Genomic DNA, 21,312 nt, shown 5'->3' on the forward strand with positions numbered 1-21,312 from the left:
CTCCGATTTTCTTTTTCAGCAAGTTTTTCTCAAGCTCTTGAGGCTATACTTAGCGTTTCTGAATTTGCAAGTCATGGTTCGTCAAAAAATAAAAACACTTGCTAATCATGCCACTGCCTACTATACTTCAGTATGCCAGTGCTAGAGTTGGGCTGGCCATGAGCGGTTGGAACAAGGAAATTTATCATCATGGCAATGGCAACCATCTCTAGCTAGAAAAGATGCTGTGTTTAGCTTACGAGAGATTTGATCGGGCAGAACTGAAGAAGAGTGCAGCCTTTCTTGCTTTGCAGGGATGGGGAAAAGGTGCGATCCGCGGGTGAAAAAAAGCTGCGAACTTGCCGTGCTTAACTTCTCTTTTGCCTTTTGCTTGTTATCAAGCAACTTCGCTGCAAAACTGCAGGGAGCATCACGTTGTCGGTAAAGCTCAGGATTTCCGTTTAGAGCTGGAATATTTCTAGAGCTGTGGCTTGTGACAGGCAGCGATAGGCTAAATATAGCTTGTAAGCATGTTTTGCCCATTTAAATTGAGCATCTGAAGCAATGCAACAAAGCGATCACAAAGGTAAATCAAACCCTTCTCGAGCTGTGCAGCAAAGCTAGAAGAACCTATTCTCCAAGAATTGTTAATGGCCTAAACCGCATTGCCCACCACCGTACCATTGCTTATAGGGACAGCACTCTGGTAGCTTCCGTACAAAGCAAATGATCACACCTAGGGACTACAGCACTTCACTGTACTCCATACTCTATGAACACTACAAAACCAATTCGAGTCATCTGATTCCAGCAAATTGTATAGCACGTAAATGTTGTCTTCTAACAAAGCGGGGCTTCCGCAGCCCAAAAAAAGTACACATACATTCGGATTAGGTCAGGACGCCAAGCTGCAAACTAGATACAGCTAAAATTGTTACATGCAGTCGGGGACTCGATACATGGTCAACGAAGTACCTACATCTAGATTTCAACAACAAATTACAGGCCAGCACTTTCATCAGTTTATGTTTCCCCAGATAGCATGCCCCGAGGTCACCTTGTTGCTCGGCCTTGCAGTCAGTTCATACAGGATCCGAGCAAATGTGTCCGAGTATTTCCCTTCTGTCGTCAGGATCTCAGCAAATGTGTTCTCGTGCACAAGGAGGTGCATCCTGTTTTGAGGCTCGGAGACGAGGCTCTCCAGTATCATCGACGTCTTCCTGCAGACCTCAGGCACAGGATGCGGCGTCTTCACAATCTTTAGGAGTCTGTCAACAGCCCTGGATCGTTTGAAATGACAAAATTTTTAGATTGTTAATGCCACTTCTCCAATATTAGTTTGATCTCTCTAATTGTATGAAGCAGATGTTTACCATCGCTCACTGGCAAGCTTTAGCCTGCAATCCATATTCACTTCAGCTACATTGTAGAGCGCGCTAACAGCAGCAGCCTGTGCATCATATGCTGGCACACTCAAAAGGTCAACTAGCCGTTTGTATATCTGCATCAAGCAACGCGATGTAAGTATGACAGCTAAACAGCCAAGAAAAATATAGGTTTATTTGTACGCATCTGCATAGCATAACACTATAACATCAAACTATTACCAGATAGAAACAGTGAGCTAAACAGCATGTACCTGTGGAATGACAGGAAGAAGAAATGACTCATTGTCTGGATTTATTATCAGACGCCCAATCAATTCAGCAGCAGCACAGTGCCATGGCTTTACTGAAGATGAAAGCATACCCATTATGGCATGAACTGCACCTTTTTCACTATCTTGGCCAAAAGAAGGGAAATGAGTTAACTTCAATATAGAAAAGAAAAGGAGAGGATAATTTAGCCTCAGAATCACGTCTCACGTCATTTTAATGAACGATGGCTTCGATGAGCTGAAGATTCTCAAGTCCAACACAGGTGCTAAATTGACAAGGGTCTCCAGCATGTTTGTTATGAGCTCGTCATCTTCTGCTCAATGACAAAAAATCAGCAGACATTTGACCATCTCTAAGTTAATATTAGCGATTGATGGACTGCAAGACAGATGCATGTAACTGAAAACTAAGACACAGGGTAAATTTTCAAGCTTTACCTCTGTTCTGGTCTTCTAAGCACTGAAATACAGTCTCCAAGCAATGCCTATGTTGAACCATGATAGTCTCATTTTCTGGCATAAAAGAGAAATTACGGATTATATTGGAGGCTGCAATAGCGCACTGCTGCCTCTCTGCCCTCCCTTCATCATCGTTGTTAAACAAGCCATCTTCATCAAACCAAAAGCTTGCAGTGCGCTTCTTCGTGACACTGGACTCCTCGGTCTTCGATTGATCATTAGACGCACTGTAAGTGCATTTAAAAGAACATAAGTATGGCAGCAACAGCCATGGATATTCAGATGGACTATCAGGATATTGGTAAGATTAGCAACAACATACGTGCCGGTGTCAGAGTAGACTTTTTCCATGTTCTCTTGACCAAAGCCCGAGAGTGTTGTGTTGGCACCTAAAGTTCTTACTCTGGATGGTTTCAGAGGGTCCCTAGGCATTGCAATATCTCTCCATTCATCAATCTGTACAAGATATCAAAGGTCAAAGCATAAGACACAATGCAAGAAAAATGAGTAGCATCTTTTTGAGGAAATTGACAGTCACATTAGTACATTGCTTAGCAGACTTTAGAATTTAATTTGGTGTAAGACAGTAAGAACCATGTAAATTAGATGAGATGAGTCTACCCTAATCCCTCTCCCTCATTTCCATGTGGATTATAGTAGCTGCCACATGGGAAAAGTTAATGATGCTGCTGGCACATCACCAAAAACTACCCACAAATACTCCTGGGACATGGTTTGCATCGGTATTATTTGATTTTGGAAATTAAAGAAAAGGGGTTCACCCTTGTGGAGTATGGGGAAGATAATTTTTGGCAGCCTTAGCTTCTTTTGCAACATGAAGGGTATTAAAAATAAAATGAGAGAAGGATTAGGGAACCAAAATTAGACAAAATTTTCCATTTGTTTTACGGCCACAAACCTATATGGACAGTTATGCCAGATCCCATAGTTGCATGAAACCATTACCCTTTTCTTCAGTGTATAAGTTAAAAGGCAATGTTAAAATCTAGTTCAAATGCATTCTGGTGCAAATACAATTAGCACTGATTAGCCAGAAAGAATCAGAATTATATAAAATTTTAAATAAAAATGTAAATTGCATGATTTAATAAAAGATGAATCAAACTGGAAACATGAAAAGGGAATTCAAGACATACAACTTGAAGAAGAGCATCTAAGAGCCCAGGAACTTTAGTAAGAGGTGTTGTATCACGTCGGAAGTCATCCTTCTCCTTAAATGAGAGTACTGTAAGGGCATTTAGTGCCCACAGTATCTCTGACTTCAACCCACTTTGCAATGCAAGGACAATTCTTTTATTGTTCTGATCTGAGAAAAGCCAAAAATAAACATAACTGTCCTGCCAAATAGCCAATGCTGATAATCGTTGTTAGAAAATGATAACATGTGCAGTTCAAGCTCATGACAAAGAACGTGAGGTATCACCTCTAACGAATGGGACAAAACAATAGTACATGATAGAGAGCAAGATCACAAAATAAGGTAAGCATAATTGTACATGCCATGGTTTTTCAGCTGTATGGAGTATCTGTTTCCGAGCTTGGAAAATAAGAGCAAAGGTTGTGTGCACATGTGTGAAAATTTCTATGTCCAAATTCTTATCATCACATAGAAACGTTTGCGGTCAATTGCACTAAGGTGTTCATGCCACAGGAATAGCTACAGCAAGTTGACCTGTGACACAATCCAAACTGGAAGTGAGGCATATTACAGTTTCCCCTAAACATTTTCAAGAATAAAAAAGAAGAAGAAGAGGTAAGCATCAGGTTCTTGATAATTCTTTGACCTTCAAAGAACTGAAAAACAAAAATCATTATCTGAATTGGATACTCGGGTCAGCCTCAAAGTTGTCCACAACTCTATAGCCTCATTATCACAGCAGAGGTCTGAACGAAATCTTGATAGTGTTCTATGACATCACACAGTTTTCATAAAGAGTTTGTTTGTGAGGTCAAACCTTTTCCATTGTGGGCAAACTCTGTTACTTGACGCGACAGTTTCAAGAATGCTAAGCTATGTCATCTGCGATATAAATCTTATATAACTCTGATGGCTATTTTTATCCCAACATTTATTAGACAATCAACACAGGAATTCAACAAATATGCATACTTGTAATACTCCGTGGCAAGACTACTGCTTCGGAAGACAACCAACCCGAACAAACTAACCCAAAATGTCTCCGTAAAACGTTCACTCAGATGATAAAACCTTGGACACCCCAAGGCCTCATTTATGCCACTAGTTTCATTATCAAGCACAGAATTACACGGATCTGGCAGGTCCAGTAAAAAGAGAGGCATACACCCCTAATTTTCCTCCAACAAATCGACCCCAATTCACAGAACCAACACCCGAGCTCTTCCCGCTTCAGGCCCTATAATCCCACATAAGCTGAGTTGGACTGGAAGAGGAGACGAATGAGCGGATTACCCGAGAGGGCCGAGAGGACTTGAAGGGACGGCCCGACCAGCGCGGCGGGCGCCCCAGGGTCGCCGACCGCCGCCGCGGCGGCTGCGGCCGCGGCTCCGCTGCCGGTGGTGCTCCCGAACGGGCGGCCGCGCTTCGCCGGCGTGCCGCCGCCGCTCCCGCCGGACTTGCCCGTCTGCTTCTGCATGGCTAGGGTTTTGGAGCTCGGAGCTTCGAGGGCGGAGTGAGGGAGAACGCCGCGTGCTTGGAGCTCGGAATTGGCTGGGCACTCCGATGGAGACGGACAAGGGGATCCGCAGGATTACGCGGACGGTAGAGATTGAGTAGTATCTGCGTCCCCACGGCCAAGAGGCACATGCCGTTCTCTTGTGACAGACGGGTGGGCCTACAAGTTGCTTGAACCGGACAATTTCTAATGCTAGATGACCTATATATATTGTTGATTTTGTGAGTCGTTTACCATCAATATGTTTTAGAATGATTAGTTTTGAATTATGAGAATCATATTTACATTATTTTGAAAGCATATAGAGTAAATTTCACTTGTGGTTCTCAAATTTGTTCAGATTGTCAACGTATCATATAAGTCCTTGAACTATAAATTTGCATATCTAGATCTCAAAATTTGTAGGTTTATCACTCAAGATCCAAATATCAAAAATTAGCATATGCTTGCTTAGTACTCCCTCCATCCTAAATTATTAGTCATTTTAACTTTTCTAAATTTATTAACTTTGCTATGCATCTGGACATAATATATATATATATATGGAAAAGCCAAAACAGAATGAGGAAATACATGGCATGCTAATGTACAAGCACTGAAGCACGTACATGTGGTGCTAACCTGATCGACGAGGATGCACGCATGAATGAAGCACGTACGCAGAGCTCGCCAATTCGCAAGCTTCTCTTTGCGAAAAGAAATGCCATATGTATGTACGCCCTTGGATACAAAATAAAGAACTAGCGCCATAGATTACCACCGTCCGCAGGCAAAGGACTTGCATCATAATTTACAAGCGGCGCATATATGCGCAGGCCATAATTTATAGGCTAAATATAGTAGCCCCAGATAGAAACGTTCTTCCAACACATGGGAGATGAGTAGCGAAAATGGAACAGCACAAGCCCCAACTTAATCCGCCAATCAGCTCGGGTGCCATCACAACGCCACATCTGCTCCTGCAGAATCTTTGGAACATTGAAAGGAGATTTGTAAGCACGTGACTAAAAGTTGTTTCTGCAGTTTTTACGCGGGTGAATGTGAGCGTTCTTCTATTGGATTATTGTCTGTATCATATCATTACTTTGTACCAAAAATATATATTGGTCTAAAGAAGACGATTATTTTGGACAAGCAACTAAACATTTCGTGTGGATAGCACAACTTCATGCAACACAGACACCAATCTGATATTCCCAAAATGCATGTTTGCATGTTTATTTAAGAGAGGAAAAATAACAAATGATTGTTTTAAGAATATAAGCAGCAAACTAGAATACACGGAAGACCAAACAACAAAACTACTTAGTCAGGATCCATCAATGTTATAAAAGATCATTGAGATACGCATCTTGCTCTAGTCAAACAAGAGTTTTTTTTACTTAATGCGCTTATGTCATCCTTTAACTTTGTTTTTGTAAAACAGAAGTGTTCCATTTTTGTTAAAATTTTAATATGTATGAGTAGTTGAAGTTATTTGTTTTGATGACAATCTGGTTCAGAATTTTTGGAACATAAACAAAGCACATATGTGGTCATAGTACTGACGACCCCCAATTGGCATCATAGTGGAGCTAGGAAAATTTCAAATGCAAAAAATGTGATAGCCATGTAACTAAAGAAGGGCAGAGGTAATTGCTTGATTGAGCTCTTACCTTTGTTTCTTATAGCATGCAGATCAGCCAGGTGACGCATTGTTGGCCTCCCATGTGGACAATTCCAAGGGGACCTTAATCCTGTTAGGTTTTTAAGTATCTGAAGTGCAAAAGCAAAAGGGCATGTTACTGGGATACTCGTCTTTCAATGAGCAGTGACACTACAGGGTGAACGCATTAAATATACTTCCGAAAAGATAGAAACAACGTTCAAAGACCACAGAAGTTTGATCAGAAGCTAACTTAATTTGTAATTACCTTTCTCATCTCGGCTTTTGTTAGTGGATCACCGATCATAGTAGACATTCGGCAAGCCCTCGAAGCCAACATAGCACGAACCCTCGATGGGCAAACAGAATCAGTTTTATCGAGCTTGTAGCTACTGATTATTGAACAATCTCCTTGACTATCAGCAAGCATGGAGATCAACTCCTTTACATCTAAACATGGGACATTAGAATAAGGCCATGTTTTACATGCACAGAAACAAAATTTCCGACATATGAGAAGAAATACCTTGAACACCAAATGTAATATTTTTACTGAAAGGCACAGCTTTCAAAAGATAATGGTTACCAGGGGAAGCATGCAAATCTTCTTCCAAGACAAAACCATTTTTTCTGAAAGTTGAGAAAATAGAAGAAAACAGGTGAGGGAACAAGAATTTGCTCAGTATTAGTAATAGCTTTTGTCATGGCTTGTTCCATCAATAGGTGCCAGAGAGGCAAAGAACTTGCAGGATTCAAGATGGCATGTATTAAGTGGAAATAAGGTTATCAATTGAGAAACCCCAATACCACATTGACACAGTTGCAATTTTTATCAGGTATGAATTGATACTTTTAACATTAAATAGAGACAGTAAACTTTTTGGAAAGAAAAAACACAAGGAATTGTTAAATGAATGCATGACGACATGAGGTATTATATGACTTAGACTATAAAAGCTACCTAGTTCCCCCGAGGTTGGTCTAGTTTCTTTTTTTATATGACTTAACAGACTAATATTCGCAAGAGGAATGAGAACAGAGTGTATTTGTTTTGTCAACAAAAAGAGAACACTAAAATAAGTATAGACAACAAACTATATATGGATAACACAAGCTGTGAATATGGGCATATGTTCCACAACAAACTGCAAAATAGTAAATGCACATGTTGTTTGAGTAAGCAAATGTTGATTGTTTAGATGTAACAAACATCTAGTCACATAAGCAACTGAATAATACTACATCAAGAACTAATCTTCATCATCAAGTTGTTTGATCCTAGAATTGAATGGAAGACAATGAATACCTGATAGTGCTCATGTTCATAGAAACAACTACTTCTTCCTCTGGCGATAGATCAAGCCTCAGTGGCCTGCGTTTGAACATAATCACAAATACCCAACAGAAATGATGCACACGGCAAATGGTACAGATAAATATGATGCTATAAATTATGGATCCGTAAATGGAAACATTCAAACATCAGAGAGGTATTGAGCGAGTTGCCGAGTGCAATGTATAGAAATAGCAGCTGAAAATGATGGGTTTGCTTACTCACTGGAGAAGAGGCTGTATGTTCAAAGTTGTTGATTGTGATAGGCCCTCAAAGTTGTACTTCTCATCAGCAGCATGCTAATAACAAAAATAAAACTTCAATTGCTATACACAATGTGCCTTGCAAGTTGCAACTCACATATCCAGGGGTTTATGATGGTATCACAGAATTACAGCAAAAAGTATGTAAGATACCTGATCTACAATAAACAGATCCTGGTTAAGCTTTCCAATGATAAAACCAAGATTAAATTGCCCAACAACCTAAAGATAAAAAAGTTAGTTCTTGAAAACAACTGCATACTGCAATATTTCATTCGGCCACCTACATTGAAAAAATAAATATGCATCAAGCAAATAAACAAAGAGGTAAAGTTCTATTTATTCATTTTCTCGTTTTCTTGCAAGCTACTTTCCAGGAGTTAGAACGCCCCACCTAGCCAACCCGACCATAAAACCCAGGTGTTATAGTGGGAGGGGTGGGGGCCTTTATCCTTGGTCCAACATTCCCCCTACGGCGTGCGAGCCCGGCGTAGCCCGCAGCAGGTTGCCCGGCGTAGCCCGCAGCAGGTCTCAGCACACGAGACGCAGGGGAAATCGCGCAGCGGAAATGCGTGGCCGGGAGGGATCGAACCCAGGACCTCGGCTCTGGTACCAAGTTAGAACGCCCCACCTAGCCAACCCGACCATAAAACCCAGGTGTTATAGTGGGAGGGGTGGGGGCCTTTATCCTTGGTCCAACACCAGGATTTGGCAACACTTCTCACTCAAAGCACGAAATGAGTATCAGATTGTCCAAAAATTTGAAATTAAGAAAAAAAGGGATCATTGAGATAGTGGAAAGCACTTCCATCCATGATGTCCAGCATATCTTGATGGTATAGTTTCACATGGAACCTTAACAAAAAGGAGCAGTAATCTTAAAATATAAAATTATGCCAAGCACCTCCATTTCTCCAAAATCTTCTTTACTGAAAAGCCTGTCCAATTCATTGGTGGCTGCAGCTAATGAATTAGATTTTGCCTCGTCACCTGAGGGTACATAAATATCCAGTGTTGCGGCTTTATAGCACCTACACAAAGAAAATGAAACTATTCATTCAGGAAACAGTAATGCAAATCCTGATACTGATGTAAGTTGTTTGTGATGACAGCAGAAATGTTACCTTGTAGCTTTCTCAAGACAATTTGCTTTATTTGCATGCTGGGATATCCTAAAACCATTCTTTCTTCTTCTCCTAAGCTCAGCAACAGTAAATTGCATACTGGGATATTGTACAGATGCAGAACATACTGCAGCGCCTTCATCATAATCATGAGCATCAAGCAAAGGACTATCGCTCAATGTATTCTGATGTTCGACTACTGAAAATTTATTGGGAGCACCAGAAATTGGAAGGCATCGATCATGCTGCACATCCTGCAGGATTCAGCGGTAAATCCTATCAAGTGATGGAAACAAGTTTTTTCGGTTTGAGTTAGGCTTATACCGAACCACATGTAACCAAAGAAACTATTCCAGAAGCCATGCATATTACTTTTATAAACTAAAAAACGAATGGCAAAATGCCAAAAGTAGATTGATGATGCCTTATTAGTTCAACAAATTAGAACAATAAAAATCAAGAAATAGAAATTCATCATGACCTCTAAATTTAAGAACAGCAGGCAAAGCATTTAACAAGAGTGTCAAGAATAACAAGCGAGCAAGCAGGATAAGAACATCGACAAAAAGAAGTAAGGTATTGGCAATAGCTCAATCTCCTCCAGACTACAATGTAAAGGGCTGCATATCTGACTGTAAACAGTTTGCCTACCACATCAGGTTCTGTAGTGTGAACATCACATGGACTTGATACTTCTGCACCATGGGTCACAGTATTAGGTGGTTTTGAATGCTTTGGTGAAACATCTGCCCTCACAGATACAAATGATTGTGGAGAATGATGTTTTAAAGAGTTTGTTTCCAGAGGCAAATTGAACTCAGAAATATTAAATGTGCTTGATCTCAATGCAGCTGGTGAATTTGCTTCTAAACTTGTTCTCCTCACTTGTTCTGAGCATGCCCTTCTTCTCAACACTGGAGTTTCAGAGATAACACTGCAATTATCTTCGTGCTTCTGCTTATTTGATGAAACAAAGTTTCCTTCTAAACTTGTTCTCCTCACCTGTTCTAAGCATGCCCCTCTTCTCAGCAGTGGAGCTTCAGAATTAAGACTGCAATCATCTACGTTGTTCTGCTTGTTTGGCGATACAAAGTTTGCTTCTAAACTTGTTCCCCTCGCTTGTTCTATGCATATCCCTCTTCTCAGCACTGGAGCTTCAGAAATAAGATTGCAATCGTCTTCGTGCTTCCGCTTGTTTAGTGATACAAAGTTCATAAGAGAAGATTGAACAGTAGTTGATTGGGTAGATTTTGCAGCAAGCCCTGTTCTAAAATGATTTGTTCCCGATGCATAACATTTTCCTTCTTTAGGCAATCTTTTTGGTTGCTCATATGAGAAGGATGGAAGCCAAGCAGATCTATCAGCCTGGGTAGCTGTGCCTCCTGACAGGGGCCTCACATCTCTAGATGTGGCTTCAATTGCTACCTTTGTCGCTGAAGAAGGCTCTTTCTGGTTCTCTGGTGAAATCTGATCCTCAATGTCCGTTTCTTCACTGTCATCACTATTGTCAGGAGATGAAACATTGTCTGCTGCTATCAAATTTGTGTCTTCATTATGGCCATCAGTAACAGTATCCTCTTCTTTTTCAGGCTCTTCAACATGATTGATCGAGAAACTGCATTGTTGAGGGGAGTACAGATTTTCAACAGCTTCCCGTAAAGACCGCAGAATCATACTCTCAGAGGAGAAGAAAATTTTTCTCTTGTCAGGTGCTACATTCACATCATAGGATGTAGTTGGAATACGGAAATCCAGGATAGCCACAGGATATTGCTTTGCATTTGAGCTTCTGTATAGCTCATTGACAACTTTTGTGATCTTTGGCATATCGATAGGTCTACCATTCACATAGAAGAATTGTCTATCTCCTGAATTGCGACCAGTACCAGGTCCAGGTTTTGAGAGATAGCCTTCTACTTGGCAGCCATCTGAGATGGTAACACTAAAGGGCTCAAGACACTTGAAAGTGTTCAGACCAAATATGGTAATGACATTGTCTTTCATTGAACTGCTGCCTTGAGTCCTAAGCACCACAATTTTAGAATTTTTTCCAACAGTATTAGTGCAAAGTAACCTGACCCCTTTGGCAATCAAGGCGTAAGCCTAGCACAGGTAAGATTCAACAATTAGTAACAGAAGGTAAATAGACAATCAGACAATAAAACTTCAGAAATTATCTGGACAGGACATGCCTACTCCAAGAAGGAAATAAATAGAGATGTGTGACAAAAAAATGTTGAATGGGAACAGTTACCAACAACATTTGACAGGCACGCGCAAAACATGCAAAGTAATCTTAGAAAACTGACCAGAAAAGACTCACATTCAACAGGGAGATCACTTTCCCATACTCTTTCCGAATGTTCCTGCTAAACTCCTTGCTCCGGACTGGCAAGGTGGAGAACAACTTCTCGACGGTCACTGTGGTTCCAACCTGCCGTGCGATCTTCCTCTGGTTGGCCACCACGCCTGAGTGCTCAAACTCCAAATGCGTTCCAACGGGCTCATCCTTGGTCCTCGTCTCAACCGTCAGTTTCCCCAGTGCGCAGAGCGAGCTCAGCGCTTCACCCCGGAATCCGAATGTGACCACGGATCCGAGGTCGGAGAAATCCGATATCTTGGACGTGTGGTGCTTAAGTGCAAGCGCCTAATAAATTGCCAGCGACATGGTTAGCGGCGGGTAATCAATGGCAATGTCGAACATCAGGGAAATGGGGGAAAAGTGATGGATCCTTCCATTGGGGACAGCTGCCTGACCTGGAAGTTGGCGGGCGAGATGCCGCAGCCGTTGTCAGAGACCTTGAACCACTCCTCGCCGTAGGCCTTGAGGCTGACCTCGACGGAGGTGGCGCCGGCGTCGAGGCTGTTCTCGACGAGCTCCTTGACGGCGGAGGAGAGGTCGAAGATGACCTGGCCGGAGCAGATGCGGTGCACTACCGCCTTGCTTATGGGCTTGATCGCCGGCGAGGAGTCGGCGCGCCCGCCTCCTCCCCCTCCTCCAGCCATTCCTCCCTAAACCCTACGCCTGGCGGTGGAGAGGAAGGGGGTTACCGGCTTCGGCTTCCTCTGGAACCCGCGCTACTGGCTAGGCAACCCGGCAAGCGATTGATTCGCAGGCTCCAGGCACGAGTGGGGGCGAAGGCCTTTATGTGGGCTTGGCCCAGCTAAGCCACGAGACTCGTGAAAAATGGGCCTTTTGTCAAAAGAAATTTTAGGCCCCTTTTTTTCTCCTTTATATAACCAAAATCAGGCGCAGTTTTCTGTAAGACAAAATTTCACAGCAGCAACTAAGTGAAGCTGATAGTCTTGTTTGCCACGAGAGGAAGATTAGTTTTTATAGCGTACCAGTATTTACAAGCAACTAAGCACAATGATTGACTAATATGTTCTTATTTAAATAAATATTGATAATCGTCCTCTACTAAAAGAACAACGCTTTTAAATTTTAAAATAAATTTATAAAAATACAAGTACGCGTGCCGAGTCTAGAAATCTAGAACCGGACCGGATAGATTTGACCACAAGAAACTTTTGCACATGGTATATCATTTTAACATAATTTTTTATAATATAACTAGTGGAGAACCAAAATTATTAAAAAATTAATTGGATTGCATCAAATAACTACTAAAAATATCATAAATAAATAACAAAAACATTTTGCACCATACAATTCCATGTGTGGAAGCTATGTGCGTGTCATCAAGAGAGAAAATGGATCTTATAGCTTCAAATCACAATAATATATGGAATGCCATAATATATGGAACGTTGGACCAAAAATCTACTCTACTCTAACTTCATAATTAACTGTATAGGAAGAAATCCATATCTGCATCTTTTATCATAGTCTGTTTTCAGCTCCTTCGGAGTAATCTCATCTTCAACTCCTGCTATGGTAGTACCAAATGAAATATTATCCTAAACGCTAAACGGTAAACAGTCGGTCACCTTTTGTTTAGCGTTTAGACCGTTTAAACGGAGTTAAATGGCCTAAACAGTTTGGCATAGTAACACTAAAATATACATATTTATGTACGTAAATGTCAAATATGCTAGAAAGTCTACATATTTGCACATGTAAAAAGTAAGTATGTTACAAAATAATCTTTTTGGAAGAAATCTAAATCCCACAACACTTCATATACTTACGATGCTAAATAGTTCGATATTGATTGTGGTAGTTGTAATTTTCCTATTGACTAAATATGAATTAAATAGTCATTTAGCTCATTTAATCACGTTTAACTTGAACCTGTTTAGACAGTTTAGACGGTTTTTAACGGTTTAAATGGGTTTAAAGGGTCCAACTGTTTAATTCACTGTTTAGGACCTAAACGATACGGTAACCTCTGTTTACCATTTAAATATTGTTTAAACGGACTAAACAGCCGTTTAGGCGAACAGAGACGAAATGCATGAGACATGTAACATCTGTTCCATCTACACACACAGATATATATGCAAATATAATAACTTGAGACATACACCATATGTTGTAAGTAAAAATAATGATGGTAAAAGAAATGTGAAAACCTTCGTTGGCTGCAACACTGGCCCTAGCATGAGAAAGATTGTGATTTCTACTTGCTCGCTTTTTGGCATTTCTCTCAGCCTTCTGCTCATCTATCATATTATAGGGTACCTTCTGCTCGACCTTTCCCTATCTTTCCCCATCCACTGCTCAGCAAGAGATAATTTTGGAAGAACAACTGGTTTGCAAAGTGTAAGAACGTTAGCTAATGGATAACATGCCTAACATATAGTTTTAATGTTGATAATTAGTAATACCAAATTCTCTGAATGGAGTGCTCGTATCCTCCATTGGAATCTTTAGGAAAGAATTATTGTGATGCAACCATGTATCGTCAAAATCATATTTGGTTCTCCCGTTGATCTCATAAGTCTGCTATTGTACAATGCTATTGGACGCATTTGTTTTATCGATCACAGACCCAACACCTATATATGGTCGATGCATTTTTGAGTTAGCGGATTCACACACTGATGGATAAGATTTTAAAAAAATTATATAGATATTTTCTATATAATTGAGGTTCCTTCTTTTATACCAATTTAATTAATTATTCAATACTTTAGGTTTAATCAACTTATGAGAATCCTCAACAACTCAACAAAATTTTTAGTAGTTTGAGATGGAGGTATACTTAACTTATGGCATGAATTAAAATATTATGATAATTACTTACTTGAATCATAGGTGCAAGAAACTAAGCTTGCATCTCTTCAAGATATCTCTTCCTCCTTTGTGAGCTTCCGTTGACTCCCACTGATCTCTGCATTCTTTTAGGAACAGAAGACTTAACGTAGAGGTGAGTACTTCTAGGCAAAACCTGTCACAGCTAGAAAGAAAGAACGGCGCACATTGTAATATTTTTCTAAAAAATAAAGTAGTACGATATATGGATATGGTACTTTTAGGCAAATTGTAAGCAACTGCAATACCTCAAGACATGATACTTGCTACTTTACTAATCGAGGCCAATCAAATGAGCTGAGTACCACCATTGAAACAGCACTTCTAGACAATCTAATTGCTATCAAAATTGAAGCACAATCACCTATTTCTTTCTCATGGAACGAATGAAACATACTATAAAAAAATGAATAGTTAGTGTTTAGTCCTTTGCGGCTTCGTGCATCACATCCACAATCACCACCTTCTCTATCCTCCTGACAGGCTTAATGGAAAGATGCCATCAATAATCGGCGTGAAACACATCCCAACAAAAAAATTAAAAGAGATATTCCGAAGCGAAGCTACTTGTTCAGAGATCAACATGAAGCACACTACTAACAAATGCCATACTACTGAACCATTCCTCTAGGAGGATAGGCAAACAATTAAAATTAAAATACATGATATTTTCTCTTTTATGCTCTACGATAAACTGAGATCCAAATATAAATATGTGTAACAACCCAAATGATTTCGACATTAAAATAGTACATACAGTTAACCAAGCTCTCAATGATCAAATAATCATTTCATTGCCGTTCTAATTAAATGATTTGAATGGTAATCTACATATTTGAGACTACACCCAGCTTGCAATATTGAGAAATGTATATCCATGAAAATACCTACAGCTTGTCACAGAATACATGTACACTATAAAATGGTCCATTGATGCTTATCTATAGTATGAAACGAATGTGTGTACTCACACCATACTTCTATAGGCATCTTCAAGAGACTAATTTTTAATACATCCTCACACATGAATCTCATATGAGAAAGTGTCAGGTAATCAACCATTGCTAAATATATTCACAGCTGAAATACTCCCTCAATTCTTTTTTTACATGTCACATTTAGGTTTTTCTAAGTCAAATTTGACCAACTTTGACCAAGTTTATAGAAAAATATAATAACATCTATACTACCAAATATATGTATTATCAGAATATATTCCATAATAGATTCAATGAAATAAAAATCATACAGTAGCCTAATTTTATTACATGGGAATTGTACGGCTGATTTCAAGATATTCATAAATTTTGTAAAAAAACTTGTCATTTATTTGTTTCTTCTATCCCAACGTGCTGAAACTAACTCCACATATTTACATGGAAACATCAAATCCACATATTTTTCCCAATTCATTTAGTAATCTCGGCTTTGTTGAGCACACAAAGAAATGACAAAGGATACTCTGTAAGCAAGAAGAAAATGGATGTAGAGCAAGCTATGATATTTCTAGTGCATCGACAATCCAAATAATAAAGTTATATTTATGCCATCTGTCAAAAAATCCAAACCACAATGTAATCACACGGGATTCCCTATTATTCTGCAAACAAACCAACTTCAAAATTCAATTTTTCCTGAAATTTTCACTTAAACTAAGAGTCTTGCTGCAAAATATAATAGATTGTAGTTGCAACTGTGAAGAACTGCAAGGACTTATCACCTTTTGCTGTGACCAGATGACATACTGCTGCTTGTAAACCCAGCCTTGCCATTGTTAAAATAGCTTCCTTCAAAAAGATGACGAAGCCAGTCGAGGAAAAATATTTTATTATACTACATTAAGAATTTAATGTTCAAATTAAAATGTGCCTCTGAACATTTTTGGCATGCTGTATCATAGCACAAATTGGCTATTATACTGGTTTCACATTTCAATATTCTTAGATCCTAACAAAATTGTAATCCTAGCATCCAATATATTTCAAAACAATTTGAGGATAAAAGAATACAAAAGTTTACAGAGCTAATGGACAAGCCTATTTGTTTGTCGGCTTCTTGGTTCTTGACAATCTCTTCATTTCCAAAGCTTTGCGGTACACATGTGAAAGCATATGATCAATTCATGTGCATATTTTGTTTTGCCAAACGGAACAAGCATTGGGGTGGCTATGGCTCTGATTGAGTTTCTTCGTGGACATTTCAACTAACATATGGAAAGCACCATACTACTGATTTTATTGCCTCAAGAATTTGCATGAACAATCTCTAAAATAAATAAGCATTACAATGGGCAAGTTCGTATATGTTGAATGGAAGAGGGAATAGTTAAACTTACTGAAACTCACATCCATGATCCGCCGCGTGTACAGCAGCCTGCATCACCTCCCAGGGCAGCTACCTCTTCCCACGTCACCTGTGTCCTAGGCAATCCTAGCCGATACATGCCCAAAGCCGTCACCGACGACTTGGGCACCAAATTGCAATACGAAATTGCAGAATTACCTTGCTAGCTTGCTGCTTGCAGTTAAAAAATTGTAAGAAGATGCTCATATTGTCTTTGATACCACGTGGTTATATACTCCTCTCCCAAGTTAACATTTTACAAGTATTTTGTATTATATATACTTTTAGGCCGAAGGTCTTAGAGAGTCTTGATGTTACCATGGATTGTTTTTAAACATCAAAGCTAGAATGGATCAAGAGAGCGCTCACCAGGTCCGACCATAATTTGGGCCCAAACCCCACGGTTTATTTTAGAGGAAAAAATATCTATAACCATGTTCATCTGATCAGATGTAATTTTCTCTTTGCACGTTCGTCTGATACACCGGACAACTCAACACGCCCGAGATTCTCTCCTCCTGAAGCTTCATCGTGCTACCTTTCCCCTGCTGATTTAATAATTCTTCTAAATGCCAAGACGAAACTACAAATACATTTTTGAAACTTTCGAGTCAGCTTTATATCAAACTCAGCTGACAATAGCTAATAATTAGATTGTTTAAATACATATGCAGACTCCACTGAAAAATGTTTAGATTGACCTAAATTCGCTTAAAAATCCAGATTGACCTAAGTTCAGACTATTAAGTTCAGATTGACCTAAATTCGCTTAAAAATAAAAATCCAGCGCAGATTTCAACTGAAACATGTTGCAACCTCGCGCGACCAAGAAAGTAGGTAGCATCAACCAACGCTTTGTCCAAAACCAGGTGACCCCCAAAACCACCGTCCCGCCCACAGGATTATGGCGCGCCGGTGGCAGCAGCCGGTCAGCGCACAAGCCCAAGTTGGCCGCGATTGCGTCCAAAGAACGTGACGAATCCGCAACAGAACCATGCGTTCTCCGTTCCGAGCACATTCGTCAATCAATAAAAGAAAAGAAGCGAGGCGCCTCGCCGCGTTGGCGCCGCCCGCTGCCACCAGTCCCGTCGAGCCTGCCGCGTGAGCTGTTGCAAACAATGGACGATGGGCCTGCGTGGAGGTGCGGTCGGTATGGCTGGCCCCGGACCCCGGGTTCGTCGGCCGCGACCGGTGTTTGACCGCCCGCCGCCGCCGCCCAGACGAGCGGTTCTCGCATCGGTTTTGTATACTTTTTGTTCGTTTTACACCCTGCCATCTGTTAGTTTTGCGTAGTTGCAGCCGGGCAGAGTGCAAAGGCTACGCGTCCTCGCTGAGGTCACGAACTGTGGGATTTATCGGGGCCTGCTCACATAATCAAAATTCTATTTCCATCCTGTGTTCATGTAGACAGACCTGCAAATCGCCACAGCCTACTCATTTGTCTCCGTTCCATCTCGGACCAAAGCGGCATTTGTGTGCGAGAAATTGATAATGTTTCGCTAGCGAGATTATAATAGAAGTGCTGGTCCGAAAGGTAAAGATTATAATAGAACTGGGAACTAGTAACGAGTGAGGCCACATTTGCTTCGAATGTGAAATGACCAAGCAGAAGCTGCATTTAGGTCGGATATGCGATTGTTTTAGTGTATTTTTCATACCAAAGGTAAAGATCGGCACTGCTAAACTGCAACAGCTTTCTTTCTTTGGTAGCAAGAAATTACTAGTGGACAAAGAAAAGTTTTTAAACACAACATGACATGGGAAAGGAATCCTACCACGTGTGGATACTAAGCCAATTCAAGCATATTTCAGGGACTAAATCACAAACAGTGCGGTATATAACAAGAGCCGGACAGACTTTTCCCCATCAGAACGAGAGAACAATAACTCGGAAAAAGAGAGAAGGCGAAAATCCGAAGGGAAGAAGAGGAGAACGCGAAGCAAATGGCGGAGGCCCCGAGCAAGATCGAATCCATGAGGAAGTGGGTCGTGGAGCACAAGCTCCGAGCCGTAGGTACGCCTCGTCAGTTTTCCTGCGGATTCATTTTCTTCGCCCGGATCTAGCTATCCGGCGTTGGTTTCTGATGTACCTCAAATCCCTACAATTTCTTTCTTAACTTTCTTTCTGATGTTATTACCGGAGTCTCGCAATCAGGATTATGAGAATCTATCTCGAATTTATGACCTAGTTTTTGTGTTTTCCGAGTAATTTTGGGGGGAAGTTGTTTTTTAGATTATTTCCCCTACGGATGCTAAGTTTTCTGATTATTGCGACGTTTGGTTGGATAATAGGTTGCCTCTGGCTCACTGGGATCAGCAGTTCGATCGCCTACAACTGGTCGCGGCCCAATATGAAGCCTAGCGTCAAGATCATCCACGCAAGGTTAGTTTATTTTCTAAAAAAAAGTTTATTTTCTCATGTTAATTCACACCTTGTAACTTTTTGCGCGTTTAACTACAGAATAGGATGTCTTGTATTATCATAAACAAGAATACCGCAAATGATGTATTCTTTTCTTAGATAACTTAATTAGTCTTGAGCATTTCATATTTTAAACACAACTACAATAATTAATCTTGATTTTCTTGGCTGTGTATGATTATTTTCTGAAACTCATTTGGGAGCTAATCTCTACAGACTTCATATGATTTTTGGAAGTTTGTGTAAGGCGTACTTATTATGAATAACATTGCTCAATAGTTGTGCCTGAAGGAAAATAGTTGGCTTTGATTCTTTTTATATATAGGATAGGAAATGCGTTTATAAGGTTCTGCAATAGTGTGTTTTTGTGTAAGATTTTGTTTGACAATTTAGCTTCAATGCCTGACAGATAGTATTACCTTATCTCCTATAAGGGTGCAGTCATCATTCAAAAGAAAGGTTAAATGTTAGGAGCTTCTTGGTTATTGCAGACACGTGCTTGATGATCTCCTTAATTTTGTCTGTACAAGCTGTAAGCAGCCTCTAGTCTTTAAAGCTCGTAAGGTTAAAATAGTACCAAACTATCCCTGTTTCCTTTGCACCTTTATGCATTGGTTTATATAAACTCATTGCCCGTACAACCTAATAAAGGTAAAAAGGTCAGCAGATATGTATGCATCACCCAATCCATTGTGCAAAATATTTTAGATCGAATTTTTAATGTATTTTCACACCCTCCTCCAAAGTCCTAATTTGCTTATTTCTTATGAACCTTCTGTAGGCCTAATATTGCCCAAACCAAAGTGTCAAATTTGGACACGTTTACCTAGTTTAGCACATGTTTGAGCTGTTGCTATACCTTTGGCATGCTGTCAACAATAGGCCACAAATCCTTGCCCTTTATTCCCAAAATTTGATGAAACCAGAGGCTACTAAATCGATGGTTCCAATTTTTGCAAAGTTTTAGGGCTTACATGGCTGCATAAATATATAAATATAAAACACCCTTAAAATTGTTATGGATTGGACTTGTAGATAGATCTTTCTCATGTTGAAGGGGAGACTTGTATTGTGCAAAATACTTGATGAACCTTCTCACTGTGGCTGTTGATTGGTGCAACCTTCATCTCATCTCATGTAGCGCAGTAGGCAACAATGTTGTAAATTGTAATATACTAGTTGAAGTTGAACTGTTAACCAATCATATGTAAATGTACAGAAGATAATTGTTTGGACTCCATGTCATCTTTTGCTATTTATTCGCCTCTGAGCACTTTTTTATTCAAATATATGGTGCTGCGAATGTTGTACTTCATTGTGTCTGCTTCACTGAGATTACTTCTCATAGTGCTCATTGGGGCTGCTTTTTTTTTTTCTTTTTTTGGAACATTCATTGGGGCTGCTCATAACGGGTTCAGTGGTTTAAAATAGATTGTGTGCATGGCAATTTAATACTGGTATCTAACAGCAAGTTTGCATGCTATTGTTTTTGGATTACTAGTATTGCTTAGATTGGCAACCTTTTGTTGCACTAAACAGCAGCCATTGCACGTATTACTGAATATAGAAAATGCAGCTGTTTCTATACACTCGACTTCACTTGTAATTCAATTCAATCATGCTGTTATTTGAAAAGGTCTAACATCTCATAAACTGTTGATTTGCAGGTTGCACGCACAGGCTCTAACCCTTGCTGCATTGGTTGGTTCTGCATGCGTGGAGTACTATGATAACAAATATGGTTCTTCTGGGCCTAAGGTGGACAAATACACAAGCCAATACATGGCACATGCACATAAAGATTAAGATGTCCATGTTGGCTCCTGCATACCGGATTAATTTTGGGTGCTCATGAACCATGCACCTGGATGTTGGATGGTTATTCTTTGTCTCCATAATGCAAAATGACAGCGTACTTGCCAGGGTATTCCTGGAAAATGACATCGAGGTTGTAGTGCAAATATTATCTTCATAATTTAGCCTCAGGTTGCGTTATGTAACATCACATTGTGGACACCCTGGAATATTTTACCATTTTTCCAAGAAAAGATCCTGATTTGTGCCCAAACTGTGTGTTCTTTGTGTCTTGCTTGTATGATTCTCTCTCTCTCGATCGACTAGAGAACAATCATGCAACGCGAAAGTGCTACAAAGATGCCCAGCTCTCGTATGTATTTTCTGGAGGAAAAACATA

General features: G+C 40.0%; 3 protein-coding genes across 5 annotated transcripts; 1 reads left to right on the top strand and 2 right to left on the bottom strand.

Moving 5' to 3' along the window:
- Positions 1-770: 770 nt before the first annotated feature.
- LOC112890012 (armadillo repeat-containing protein LFR) lies at positions 771-4,854 on the bottom strand. 2 transcript variants are annotated; one of them, XM_025956842.1, is made up of 8 exons: positions 4,548-4,854; positions 3,253-3,470; positions 2,418-2,551; positions 2,075-2,322; positions 1,845-1,950; positions 1,619-1,757; positions 1,353-1,480; positions 771-1,259 (listed from the first exon to the last, which is right to left on the bottom strand). In XM_025956842.1, exons 1-8 carry the CDS (start codon positions 4,729-4,731, stop codon positions 998-1,000), a joined length of 1,419 nt encoding a protein of 472 aa, XP_025812627.1. In that variant the 5' UTR covers positions 4,732-4,854; the 3' UTR covers positions 771-997. The 2 variants fall into 2 exon arrangements, with proteins under 2 accessions (XP_025812627.1, XP_025812634.1); XM_025956849.1 differs by having other exon boundaries at positions 3,253-3,422; positions 4,548-4,852.
- Positions 4,855-5,436: 582 nt separating this feature from the next.
- On the bottom strand, positions 5,437-12,236 carry LOC112889998 (DNA mismatch repair protein PMS1). 2 transcript variants are annotated; one of them, XM_025956825.1, is made up of 12 exons: positions 11,893-12,236; positions 11,459-11,782; positions 9,787-11,238; positions 9,136-9,389; positions 8,916-9,042; positions 8,165-8,233; positions 7,974-8,047; positions 7,722-7,787; positions 6,942-7,045; positions 6,684-6,865; positions 6,426-6,525; positions 5,437-5,738 (listed from the first exon to the last, which is right to left on the bottom strand). In XM_025956825.1, exons 1-12 carry the CDS (start codon positions 12,139-12,141, stop codon positions 5,710-5,712), a joined length of 3,030 nt encoding a protein of 1,009 aa, XP_025812610.1. In that variant the 5' UTR covers positions 12,142-12,236; the 3' UTR covers positions 5,437-5,709. The 2 variants fall into 2 exon arrangements, with proteins under 2 accessions (XP_025812610.1, XP_025812617.1); XM_025956832.1 differs by lacking the exons at positions 5,437-5,738; positions 6,426-6,525; positions 6,684-6,865; positions 6,942-7,045 and having other exon boundaries at positions 7,970-8,047.
- A 6,316-nt stretch (positions 12,237-18,552) lies between these two features.
- Positions 18,553-21,186, top strand: LOC112889983. The gene is made up of 3 exons (XM_025957163.1): positions 18,553-18,710; positions 18,989-19,079; positions 20,786-21,186. The coding sequence occupies exons 1-3, from the start codon at positions 18,641-18,643 to the stop codon at positions 20,922-20,924; spliced, it is 300 nt and encodes a 99-aa protein (XP_025812948.1). The 5' UTR covers positions 18,553-18,640; the 3' UTR covers positions 20,925-21,186.
- Positions 21,187-21,312: the final 126 nt, after the last annotated feature.

This window comes from Panicum hallii, chromosome 1 (assembly GCF_002211085.1).
Source record: "Panicum hallii strain FIL2 chromosome 1, PHallii_v3.1, whole genome shotgun sequence".
Classification (NCBI taxonomy): Eukaryota; Viridiplantae; Streptophyta; class Magnoliopsida; order Poales; family Poaceae; genus Panicum; species Panicum hallii.